Source organism: Aplysia californica, unplaced genomic scaffold (assembly GCF_000002075.1).
Source record: "Aplysia californica isolate F4 #8 unplaced genomic scaffold, AplCal3.0 scaffold00442, whole genome shotgun sequence".
In the NCBI taxonomy this organism is placed as follows: Eukaryota; Metazoa; Mollusca; class Gastropoda; order Aplysiida; family Aplysiidae; genus Aplysia; species Aplysia californica.
The window spans coordinates 285,219-298,608 of NW_004797712.1; the positions used below are offsets into that span (position 1 = coordinate 285,219).

The 13,390-nt window shown below is 37.7% G+C and overlaps 1 protein-coding gene across 5 annotated transcripts in view; it reads left to right on the forward strand.

The window, feature by feature from the left end:
- Positions 1 to 12,368, forward strand: part of LOC101856525 (5-aminolevulinate synthase, erythroid-specific, mitochondrial) — a 73,164-nt gene extending 60,796 nt beyond the window's left edge. For all 5 annotated transcript variants that reach the window (XM_013086180.2, XM_005104925.3, XM_013086181.2 and 2 more), the window contains exons 8-12: positions 302 to 466; positions 950 to 1,089; positions 1,904 to 2,032; positions 2,523 to 2,708; positions 4,374 to 12,368. In XM_013086180.2, coding sequence (XP_012941634.1) covers positions 302 to 466; positions 950 to 1,089; positions 1,904 to 2,032; positions 2,523 to 2,708; positions 4,374 to 4,523 — 770 coding nt within the window. In that variant the 3' untranslated portion in view covers positions 4,524 to 12,368. The remainder of the gene's footprint in view (positions 1 to 301; positions 467 to 949; positions 1,090 to 1,903; positions 2,033 to 2,522; positions 2,709 to 4,373) is intronic.
- The last annotated feature ends 1,022 nt before the right edge of the window (positions 12,369 to 13,390 follow it).

Here is a 13,390-nt window from a genome sequence, read left to right on the forward strand (position 1 = left end):
TAGGTTGTTTGTGAGAGTTTTTTTCTCAATGTATTATGACATTGATTATGATGTTTGCTTCTCTTTGATCCTCTTTTGTATCTGGTTCACCATGGGTTTTTTTCCTTAACATAAAGTAGTGGCTGATTTAAAAAAAAGAAAAACCAATTGAAAACATGCAAGTAAAAAAGCTTTAGCTCTTTCTGTTTCATGTACCGATATACAACTGCCTTTCTCCACACTGTATAACCATGTGCTGATAAATAGTAATTGTGGTATGCAAAAGAGTTAATGCTATCCCATAATCGTTTCTCTTCCTCAGGTTCCATTTGCCCAACAGTTGAGATGTGTGACGTGGCTCATAAATACGGAGCCTTGACCTTTGTGGACGAGGTCCACGCGGTTGGGCTGTACGGGGATCACGGGGCCGGTGTTGGGGAGCAGGACAACTGTCTGGACAAGATGGACATCATCTCGGGAACTCTAGGTCAGTCGCTGGATAGCAGCAGATTCTCATTTCTCATATCATGGTGTATTCAGATGATGGTCTGTGTGTATTTTATATTTTGATATTATGCCACACTTGGATCAGGGTAGAACAAAAGAAACAAAGAAAAGACAAAGAAAAGAAGTTCAAAGAACAAGGAATTAACAATGTTGAAGCACCTTTCTACCGTCAGCTCATTAAAAACTTGAGAGGGGTGACCTCAGATTCTCATTTCTCAAATGGTTTATTTGGAGGACTGTCTTGCTTTTGATATTTTGCTACACGTGTGGCAGGACTGTACAAACAAAGTAAAGAAGTACGGGGAACCGACTTCGTCAAAGCACCTGTTAACCATCAGGTTACCACTTTGCTCCTCGACAGTGGGTGGCAGTTTTGTACAATTTTGACTGTGCGTCTCAACTCATTTTGACTTGACCTCTTGTCCTGAGGTATTCTTTCAACTTCGTTCTTTTTCGTTTTCAGGCAAAGCTTTTGGCAACATGGGTGGCTACATCGTGGGCTCGGCCAAAATGGTGGACATGATCCGTAGTTATGGCTCTGGCTTCATCTTCACCACCTCCCTGCCCCCAACTGTGTTGTCCGGCTGTCTTGCTTCAGTCAAGGTACTTTGGGCATTTCTAATCCAAGCTGATTTTTTTTGTTTTTCAATTTTCATTTGTGATTTTTAAATTTTATTTTGAACAATGGATTATCATCCGTTGACCAGCATCTGTGGTGTGCCCTTAGACGGAGAATTTATGTTGAGTATGTCTGTGTTTCTACTGGGAAGTTGTCACCCTCTCTGCCCTGGTTGACCCCCGACAGGCAGGGCCGAAGCCTGCGTCATAAATTACTTTTAAAATGTTGATGGGGGTGTACTAAAGATAAATCATCTACATTTATGCTATCCGTTACTTCTATTGTTATGGCTGATTCAAACGCATTCAAGGTGTTATTTTGTTCTTTACAATAGTTTCAAGTACTGGAAACCTATCACGTTGTTACCAAAGTGTCTTTTGTTTGTTTATTTTTTGTTTTCCTTTGAGAGGTAAAATGAAATATCTGTGGACCCACCTTTTTTTCGCTTCTATTATTCTAGTTTGCTCTTCATCCATTAAGCCTTGGTCAGGTCTGTCAGTGTGGCTAGAGGAACTGAACTGTCAGCAGATACATTACAAAAAGTTTAACTATACTAAAACAGCAAAGTCTGAAGTAATATCAGTTCAGTGTAAATGGCCTTCGTATTGTATAGTACTAATTATTGCTCTCATATCAAATGGATTCATTTATGCAAAGTTATCATCTGCCTTTCTGGTATATGCCAAATCTCGTTTGTCTAAACACCAATTTTAGCGAAAGTAAGTAAAACTTCACGAGAATTTCTGTGCAGCTTCTATGTCTGGTAGCTATAACACGTCTCTGTCCCCTGCTGTTCAGGTGCTGGCCAGCGAAGAGGGACAAGAACTGCGGGCCAGGCAGCAATCCAATGTGCGGTACCTGCGGGAGAAACTGGTCTCCAACGGTCTGCCAGCTCAGCACAGCCCCAGTCACATCATCCCAGTTATGGTAAGCTGTTTTGCTTCTTTCCTTACTCTTCCTTTATTGAGGAATTTAAATAATTTTGTGCGATAGTTGAGACAAAAAAGTGGAGGCATGTGTCCTGCAACACTTTGATATATTTTAAGCTGCAAATTTTGACTATTTTGAGCTTGTTTTAAATACAAAAGTATCTTCATAGGTTTGAACCATGTGTATGTTAAAAGTGTACTTTTACCTTAAGATATTCTCTGTTTAGGAGGAAAGCTTTGTTCAAAAGATGCATTGAAAGTGGGTGGTTGGCGGGTGCTCTGGTGTGTTTTGCTCCTTCTTTCCTATCAAACATCACTCAACCTTATTCCTCCTTCCTTTTTCTGTTTGTTACTCTCTTGTAACACCTCTAATCTTTGGCACTTATATGACTTTACTGTGTTGTAAGTGCTGTAAAACTCTTTATAAAACTAAAGCATTGAAAATGAGGAGAAGAGAGATGTTCATGTGTCGGTGTGTGATGTTTCAGGTTGGTGACGCCGAGATCTGCACCAAAATGTCCAATGACCTCATTTCCAAGTACGGAGTCTACGTCCAGTCCATCAACTACCCAACTGTGGCTAAGGGAACCGAGCGTCTCCGGATCGCCCCAACCCCGCACCACACCCGCGAGATGATGGACAGGTTTGTGGGTGACCTCACTCAGCTGTGGAAGGTGAGTGGAGCAGAAAAATTGGATGTGCTGGGTGTCTTTGTTATAAAGTACAAATAATAATGATAATAGATAGCATTTGTATAGCGCAAATCCCCGCTCAACAGCAAGCTCTATGCGCTTCACAATCTATACTATTACCCCAGCAGACCTGAGAGCATTCTGAAACAATCTCAATTTCCTAGAAAGCATACAGCTGTCCCCATGGTTTTATGCACCCCGCATAATTTAGCAAAATTTGATCATTTTTTGCATAATTTCTGATTATTTTCCTTTATCGTTCTTTGTTAAAATTAACAGAATCGCATAATTTCACATTTTTGGGCTCAGTTTGCATAATTTCAGAATTTTTCTTGCATAAAATGACAGGGAAAGGTACAGTTGATTCTGTCCAAGACTGCTGGCCCTCGTGAACAGTTTCATTATGATATGACATTATAAAATGCCTAGAGCCGTTTATTTTTGGGCGCTAGAGAAGGGACCTAATAGTGAACAAAAACAAATGCAAGGGTGTAAGTGGGAAGTGGTCGTTTGTACAGCTGATTTTGCCTTGTCTCAGACAGGCGGTCGTTAGAGCTGTTTGGACATTACTCTCTTTGGGATGGAAAAATATTAAGTGAAATCTGCTTAATACTATCTTCTTTTTACAAAAATGTGAATTGACATTTTTTTAAAAGAAGAGTGATGGTCGGAATATGGAGGTATAGGAAATACAAAAAGGTCCCATCAGCATTGAAGGTTGGAACTTGTGGCTGATTGGAAAATGTCAAAATAGTGAGCTGGTTGAACGATGGGCAGTCACGATACTCGGGGGTAACTCTGCTGTTTTTATCTTTATCAGGGCATAATTGAAAAGGGTTGGAGGGTTCTTGGCAGGTGATTCTTGGTTTGCTCTTTCTTAACTATCAAACGCCAGTCATCTTTATCTTTACTGTGTTTGTTACTCTTTTGTAACACTTTTGATCTTGGACTCTTAATACGACCTAATTGTATTGCAAGTGCCGTAAAATTCTTACTAAAACTAAAACTAACATGGACACAACAATTCTAATAAAGGCAGCTTTGATTGTCAAATTTCTGAAAGAAGCAGACAGAGGACATCTTCAGGTCACATACTCCCTCAGAGGGTGCGGTGGCAGAGCTGTTAGTTCACTCGTCTCCAAAGCAGAAAGTCCGGGTTCGAGCCTCAGTAATGGGTACCTAACTTCAAGTTGGGGAAGTGAAGGTGGCGTGGAAAGGAACTAGCCACCCAACCACAATATGCCGAAGGCCCAGGAAGTTGTCTCACTAACAAGGCAATCCCCAGCGTTCGGATCAGATGTGGGAACAACTTTACTTTTTACTCTGTCAGAGCAACCAGTACACTCCTCTCTCATTCATCATTATCTTTACCGAGTGATATTGAGTAATTTTTAAGATTCTGAACTTAAATTTTTTGTGCTGTGTCCCTTTTCCGAGGGTCATGATAGTGGTCTTATTTGTTTCAGACAATCATTGACTATGAAAATGTCAGTAGGCACAATGATATTACAACATTAAGATGGATGAATAAGGGAGTAAGAACAACAATGATTAGGTCTATCTTTTGTTGCCTATTCTAGCTCCCTTCCCATGTTCTCAACTAACCGTTCCCCCTCCTCTGTTTCCTCTCCCCTCCCTCCCATGCAGGACTCTGGCCTTGAGATGTACACTCAGATCTACCCTGAGAACTGCGAGAGCTGCCGCAAGCCTTTGTCCATTGAGAAGATGTTCCACAGCCAGCCCATCTGCCAGCGTTCCAACTGCACCTATGCCTCTCTGCAGGCTGCCCTAGTATGAGCTCTGAGAAAAACAAAATCTTCCCCAAAAAAGTGTCCTTCATTCCCCCCCCCCCTTCCTCCCCATCCTCCTTTTTCTCCTCTTTTCTTCTTTCATTCTTCCTATGGACTCTCTTGTCTTCGACTTTGAGGAAAATTGTAAAAAAGGAAACCTATTGAGACTTAAATTATGAGGAAAAAACCAACTCTTATTGAACTTAAAAGTCTCCCCCCCCCCCCCCCCCCCATTCTAACATTACCCTCTTTGGCCTCTTGCTTGTCTCAGTCTAAACTCTGCTTAAAGGATTAATGACAATATGCATACTGTGGTTTCAAGTTACTTGTCTGAAGTCTGCTAGATAAGTTTTTTTTCTCTTTGCACAGGGATGGGCTTTTACCTGATTTTTTTTCACAATATTCAAGATTTCTTTATGGCAAAGAAAAATAAAAAGTCGTGAATAAGCACTTCACTGTTTTGTTTATGATTTAAGTTCATGTGCAAGGTGTCCTGCTTCTGATGTCAAAACTAGGATTTTTTCAATAGAAAAATTGTATCCATCCCTGGCTGCAAGCAGCAATTGTTTTCCATTCGCAGAATTTTAAAAATGGTCATAAATGAGTTGAAATTGACTATTTTTCCACCAGCAATGTCTTACCTGTCACCACGAAATGTGTGCCAAGAGTAATTGCTATTGTCATTATCAGACATGAAGACACTTGGCAGATAAGATGGAGGAGATAGCAAAGTGTCACCCACTTTTACGCCTCTTCCCTCTTTCCCATCCCCTTCTCTCCCTTCTTCTCCTTTTCCTTTCATCTTTTTTCTATTTCTGTCTGTTTTAAATCCCCTTTTTCTTCCAAACCATGGATTTGAATGGACAGATGAACTGCAAATGTCATTGGACAATGAGATAAGGAAAAAGAGCAAGACACAGTACTCAGTTCTAGGCTCAAGGTGTCTGGGCAAATGCTTTCAATTAAAATCCCTTGAAGCAGAATAGAAGACAGAAAGTAGAAGACGAGAGAAAGAAAAAAAAGCTGACAGTTACAGGAAAGATGGCAGTAACAACAGTAGCACAAATTATGTGTAGATACAGCTGCAGCCTATTTCCTAATGATAGTTTTAGATCGAAAAAGATTTTTTAAAAAAGTATCCGCTATGATGATCGTCTCAGTGACGGTAATAATAGTGGCAACATAAATGATAGTAAGAGAAAAGCCGACTTACTGATATAATATGTATTTCAATTTAATTAGAATTGTCTTGTTGTAGTTGTCACAAACAACAAATGTTGCAAGATGATTTTACTAAAATTTCCCTTCCACTTCCACACTTAATATTATGGATGTACAAATTCATATATGTATTCAAAGAAAGAACAAGCGCTGATGGGCTAGAGCTGGATATTGTGCCTTTATCACAAAAACTTTCAGTCTGAAGCAATGACCACTTTTCTTGGACTGTCATATTGAATATTTCAACTGAAGTTGTCGGCCTTTTGTGTTTGCAGAAAAGATTGGTAGTTCAAAGGAAACTTAGATGCAAAGTTTAACATGAATTGAACTATTTTATTTTTATATTGACGGCCTTGTATAAAATTTTGGAATTCTCTAAATTAAAAAAAAAGACTGATTTATAAAGAGGAAAAGGCAAGGACTTGCTCAGAGGACCCCCCTCCCCCCCGCCCCGTGAAGTCATTGCATCAGACTGATTGTGAACTTAATTCATATTATAATCAAATAGAACTCTTTTAAAAGACTTTGCTTTCTTGAAATATAATTCTGTAGTCAACTTTCTTTAAAATCGATGATAGCCAAGCCAGTGTAGGGAAGTTTAGCATGTCAAAACTCGCAACAAATGTCTATAGTGTTGTGAGCATGAAGGACTTCTCTGTATATCTTTTCATACAGGACTGATGCATAATAGGGAAATCACATGTTCATTTAATGGCGTATTACCCAACTTCAACTTGCAAACTTTCTTTGCTAGCTTTGACTCTTTTTTTAAGACACTGTTGAGATAGGATGCACACCATGTGACTCCCTGGAAAAAGGATAAGAATGTGAATGCATGGTTTAAGACTTGCGTCTTACTATACAAGTCATCTTTGAGACAAGGTTACAAGTCCAGGTGTTTTGGCTGAAGAAAAAAAGCTATTCATACCACCTTTGAGTAGCATCTGTAATTTTAGGAATATGCATCATCTATCCCACAAGAGGTGATAGGGAGCAGGATGGAGTTGGGTGTGGCCAGATATCTGCATTTGATATCAGAAGATTAATGATATTACTATTGTCTTTTTTAAAACTAGGATAATGATTAATTATCGTAATAATGAATAATGTCATGGAAATCCAAATTTTATTTATAGAGACAGTAAAATCTCGCCATTTTACATTTGTAAATTTTGTGGCTAAAGACGTCATAGTGTTCTAGATATGAGATTTGACTGACAACAAAGTTAACATGCAGGAAGCATATATATATATCTAGAGAGAGTGAATCCTATTGAGGACAGAAACCTATACAAAATTAATGTTTAAACTTAAAATCATTTTTTAACATTTAAATTAGTTTCCTTCAGCTGATAGACATTGTATTAAAATAGAATTTCTTGGATTAAGTTGATTTGGAGCCTTTAGGCAAAAACAGTCAAGACTAGCAAATCTCTACATGTACATCATGGGATGGCCTTCAAAGCAAAATGAATTTTCAATTAAAAAAAACTTTAATCATATGAAATGTAAACAGCTAGCGAGTTTCGTGTGCAATTTCAGCATCACTAGTTTAGACTACAGCAGGGAGGATACTAATAACGTAGGAACAGCTATTTTTTCAATGTCTTGAGGAAATAACCAGTGTCTAATCAGATTTTTTACTACTTACAGAGGGTGTTTTTTTTTTAATAAAACAAGACTTGGTTTTTGTCTTGTAGTTCCATATGCATGATTTTATAATTTGTGGTGTTATTCTTTGGTATTTAGCTTATTTTGCCTTTTTGGGGGGTTTAGAGAGAGAAAGAGAGGGAAGCATCACTGGGAAACGCATTGAATACTTCAATAGGAAAACCTTTGAATGTTAAGATGTTTTTATTATTTAATCTTGGAACACAGCCATAGTTGGCTCCTATGTCACAATTCTAATGCTTTAGGCAAAGAATCTACAAATTCTAAATTATGTTCATGTCAAGAAGACATCTAGTAGATTAATTCCCCCACCCCCTTTCCCCACTGCCCCACTTTTAATTTTGGATTATGTCGGCCATTCCATACCTTTTGATAATTCGAACTTCATTAAAGTCTGAAGTGCAATATTCTATCTTTAACACTCTGTTTATATGACATGGACTATCATTTACATGATATGGTCCATCAATATAACTGAGTGTATAGAGTTAATAACATTGCTGTTAACAATGTGTGCTTCCCTCTCTTATTGTAAAGTTAGGCAGAACGTATAAGTCCGGAATTACAAAGTTTATTTTCTGGATGTTCCAAAAATTTTAGAAAGATTTATTTTCACAGGTTGAAAACTTTGGGGGCAAGTAGTTAATCATGGGTTCTTTTTTTTTTTTTCCATATTCCATTTCATATTTGCATTTGGGTGTAGCTTTTTATGAAGTCTTTTACCAGACTAACACTTAACCTTTACTGGGTTTATGATTTTCAGATATAAAGGGATATACAGAATTTGTGTTTTTTTAAATAATTAATTGAAATTTCTTTGTTTGGCTTTTCTAGAAAGTATTATTTTTGTAATTTGAATTAGGTAATGTCCAACTTGAACAGCTGTGGCCCCTTTTAGTTTTTATTCAATTTTCTTAGAAGTTGTCATTTTGTCAAGCTCTGACCAGATAGTTTTTGCTTCTAAATTTCTTTATAGTAGCAAAAACATACTTTTACGAAAGCTTTAATAAGAAGTATATATCTTAAAATGCCTGGTCATACAACACATTTCTAAAATGTAACAATAACTGTCAGATTTGTAGTTTTTGAAATATCTCAGCTGAGAATTTGTCTAAATGCAGCTTCAAAATGCTCACTGCAGAAGTAACAAATTAGATCTTTTACGAAAGAGAAAAAGATCAGAATATCTATTGGTTACAAGAAGACGTAACCTCGATAAATGGAGACTGAAAAAAACAAAATTGGAAGTAATCCTTCTCCACTTTCTTTAAGGAGCTATTATGTAAAAGCGGGTTGGTTCTAAAATTTTTACCTTCCTTCACGATTATTTTGTTGCTAGATCTAGGTGAAAAAAAAGTTATTAAAGATCTCAGTGTTTACAAGTACGATGAGTAGTTTTGAAGGGCCACGGTTTGTTCTTGTATTTTACGTGGTGGTGTTTCTTCTTCTTTCTAGTTTGGGTTTCAACAGTTTGCTTGGAATTCTGTTACAGCAACTAATTTTATCTTGGTCATTTTCTTCACCTTATCATATGCTGCTAAACTAATCGTGCTTTATTTTGCCTTGAAAAGTGAAAGAAATATAAAGTTATCTACTGCAGTAACGTAGTTTAGAAGCAGATTTGTACTGAAGTCTTAATTTTAACATATGGTATGTGCCTCCCCTCAAAATCATGTTAGATTTCACAAAAAAACAAAGCACCAAATTATTTGATCTTGTTCTGAGCACAGTTACAACAAAAGTTTTAAAAAAGAGTGCTCAGTCAGGTTCCTCATCCCGATTGTGAAAATTTGCCAGCGATTAAAATGAAATGAATGTTTTAGCCTCAAAATATTTCCTTGAGTTCAAGAAAGTAGCTGGGGAGTATTTGATTTAATGGTTTTTCTGGTTTTAAAGAAGCAGCACTTTGATAAAATGAGCTAAATAGCATTTTCTCTTGATATGCAATTTGACTTTGCATAGGGATTGATTTTTTTCATTTTAAGTGATTTTTAAGCACTTGTTGGAGCTATATTATGGTAGAGAACTGGTAGGAACAAAAAATTGATGGTTACTTCTTTTTTGTTGTTGTCAGTCTTGAGTTTGCGATAATGATAACAATAATGTCAATAGTGATAATGATATAGCTGTTGGATAGAACTGCAATACTGATTACGTGCTAATGTAAACAATGCACGATAGTTGGATGTATAATTTTGACATACACAATCTCCCTCCCCGTCCCCGTACTTCCCCAAAATTCCTCCAAGACAATAAAAAAGATGTAGTAGCATCAAAACAAAGGTGTTTTATTATTCTAAACTGCAGATCAAGAAGGCGAAGTCTGTTAAAGTTAACATTTAGCAGATAAAACTCAATATAATGATTGCCTTTTTTCTTCTCAACAATGTGTTCATTGTGCAAGAAGTTCATCCGTTCATTTCACTCGGAGCTGGTGATTTCTTTTACATATGTAAAGCAGTCGTTGTGATTTGCCTGCTGCTTATATATTATGTCCAAACTGCCCCATCTTGGTCCATCTCTCTTTCCCCCCCATTGATATTGAATGGTCAAAAGGTTACCTACTTTTTCGTCGAAAATCCCTTGAAATGTCAAAATATCTCAGAGCTCATCTCACAAGGGTAAACTGCAGAACGGCTAGGCCGGTCCAGCTGGTCACATGATACATATCGTCGTGTGTTCGGTCTATTGTCACTTTTGTTATTATTGGTAACACTGCCGCGACCAATGTTTTGTACTCGTACTCATTTTATCATAATATTATTTGTGATTCTGTGAAGTCTGGTATTGTTTCTATGTTATTTTGAAGCGTTTTATACATTTTCCCTGGTTCTTGCATACCAGTTATGGAGCCAGGAGCAAGTGGAGTGGCTCATCGCAAGCCATGACAAGAGGAAGAGAGGAGTGTTGATGACAAGAATTTTGAGTGTGTTCTACTGAGAAATCAATGACTCGAGTCTGGGAGTTTGCTTTTAAAAAAAAAGTTCTAAGCAGTCTTCTATCTTGATATTGCAAAGAAATACCCCTGTAACCATGACCATTCTTGGTCGACTTCCTCTTTTTTTAGGAAGTGGAAAAGGGGAATTGCAGTTTTACTCTATTTTTGACTTAATCAGATAGTACTTTGTTGTTACTTTGAAAATAGAACTGGGGTTGGAAATTTTTGTATTACATGGACATTTGTCAGCTGTGATATTTGTTTGAACTTTAAGGAATTAGTTTTCTTGAGTTAACTTTGTCTCTGAAAGTAATGACGTCTACTCTCTAGATTTGTGAATCTCGCATGCCTCATGCATACCTCTCTGTATACTTTTAAATTTTCCTCAAGAAATATCATGAATGAGGGAAGTATTTCTGTGATCAAAATGGTCTCTTTTTTCAGGAGCACCACACAAACGATGTATTCTTATTTCAAGTACTCAGTGCATCATTTCTTGATTGCTGAGATATTTGATTTCATCAGAAGCAGTCCCTTGTTCCATGACTTTCAGGTTTTAAGGATTTTCTTCTTGTTTTTAAATTTAGACTGAGGTTTATTTCTATGCGCCACTTCTGTTGTAACTTGTGGTTGCACAGTTGTGAAGATTGAACTCGGAACTTATATAATTAGTGTACTGATGTGTACATATAATACGCAAATATGTAGATTTTATTTTAGACTGGCTGATCTGTATTCAACCTGAAAGTATCTGTGTACTACAATGTACATTTAAAAGATACATGTGTATTTAGCTTTCCCAAGTGTAGCTGACACAAAAATATGTAGATGTTTTGTGGATAAGCTCATCTGTTTCCAACCTAAAGTATTCATATGCTAAAATGTACATACGAAAGGTATGTATTTTCTTCCATTATAATAGTTTATAGAATGAACTGTATTGCTTTGTAGGGTACGGGTGTGTCAGAGATGGTACACAGCAGTGATATAGTGGTCACAAATATTTTTAAATTTTATTTTAAAGTCTGTAAGCATCGCAACATGACCTGTAATGAGGTGTAGTGAGTAGACATACGTTCCTCAATCAGAGTAATTGTGCACCCGGCCATTGTTTTTGTACTTGTGTACATTTGCATTTTATTTGCTCAGTAAATGTCTCTTCTTCTTCTCATGAACTTTCTCCTTTTCCTTTGGGAACATTTCCTCCTGGAGTAGAATATGTAGATAAAATCAGACTTGTGTCGCGGGCTGTAAAGTTTTCACTCTGGGTGATTGGATTGAATTCTTTTATTTGTTTCTTTCTTGACCACTACTGTAGATATCAAATTTTTGCAACGTCGGCGTTTCTTTCCCACAATCAAATGACTTTGAAAACTGAGATGAATTTTGACATAAATGTGAAAAAAGACCCACCAAAAATCCTGGACTTGTATTGTGTAGTTTCAGCTCTCTTTTTCTTTGATTGTGGTAAGGAAATGAGCTTATTTTTTTAAGAAAATAGGTCTGACTTATTACCATACTTCGGTGTCAAAAGTGTGGCAGCTGTCAAAATAAGTTGTGCTGATTTAGATAGCCTTGTGAATATCTACTTGTATTTCCAGGCTAAATGATCTGTATATTTACTTTTCAAAAAGCTTAAAAATGAAATTTCAAGTTTGGTAGTGAGGTTCATCAAGTGAAGTGTCATGATTTGTTCAGACTAATGATGCGACAGACGGCTCGTTTGAATTAAAATTGAGCAGTTCTATTTTGCAGGATTGTAAGTTGTTTTTTGAAGTCTGGAGTACATGTTTTCATGTACATGTATTCAATGAGCTGTCATATTTATAAATTTATCTATATCTACAGTTGCTTGTCAATTCTAGTATTGTGATCTTTTCATGTCTTGTCTTTCACTTTTGGTGATTTCTTTTACAATGTTAGGAGGAATGTTTCTCATTCTAACAGTTGCTGTTCAATAGAGATAATGTTTAAAAAAAATTAAAATGAAAAGATGAATAAAATGGCCAATATGAAAAAAAATCCCAGCGTTTATAGGTTGTTTTTTTAAAGTCTTTCTCCCCCCCCCCCTTCTCCCTTCACTAATCATATTGCTGTGGCATCGGTGGTCTAGTGGTTAGTCTACCTGACTCGTTATCGTGACGTTGCTGGTTTGAGGGTTCGAGCCACAGGCCCGACGTTGTGTCTTTGGAAAAGACATGAATTTTTTCCTCACTTCACCCAGATGTGAATGGGTTCCCGGCCATAGACCATAGACAAAGATTTTATATGCTAGAGAGAGAGAGAGAGAGAGAGAGAGAGAGGGGTTAAGGTGTTTGCCTCTCATTCAATATGTCCCAGGTTTTCCGGGTTTTTCTTCTCTAAAATGTTCTCCTTTCACATCCTTTACTTGGATTTACTTGGATCCAGAGCTAGAATCATAGCAGGCGGCACATGTCCTTAGCTGCTCATCTCTCCTTTCCAGCGTCCACCTCAGGGTCTTCCTGCTAATTGTCTCCATGAGGAGCCGGTTTGAGACACGCCTGACCACTCCTCGGAGCAAACTTTTTTTCGCTATGCCCTGCACACACTCTTCTTTTATTGTGCTTAGCGTGTGGGAGTCTGTCTCCTCTTGGTCATGAAGGCTCTCCTTGCATCTGGCGATCACCATTGGTGGGTCGAGCATGATTCGGCCATTGGGTGCTGCTTTGCTGGCAAGTTCATCAGCACGTTCATTTCCGTGCACCCCGGTGTGACCAGAGCAGAACACCCATGTAATCCTTAGGAGGTGGCTATGTGTAATGGAAACTCTCCAGTCACTGTAGAGCCACCCACTCCTGATTTTTTCTAGGGTGCTCATCGAATCTGTGACTAACAGGGCATGTTTATATGCTTCCATACCGATCCATTCCAGCGCCTTTGTTATTGCCTTGACCTCCATTGCCATGCTCGATGTAGTGCACTCGTAAGCTCCAGACTGTTCTTTAATTATCTTTTAACATCCTTTCCTGCTGTCTAACATTGTTCTGCCATTTGCTTTTGTCTCCACTTTCTGCCCCCCCCCT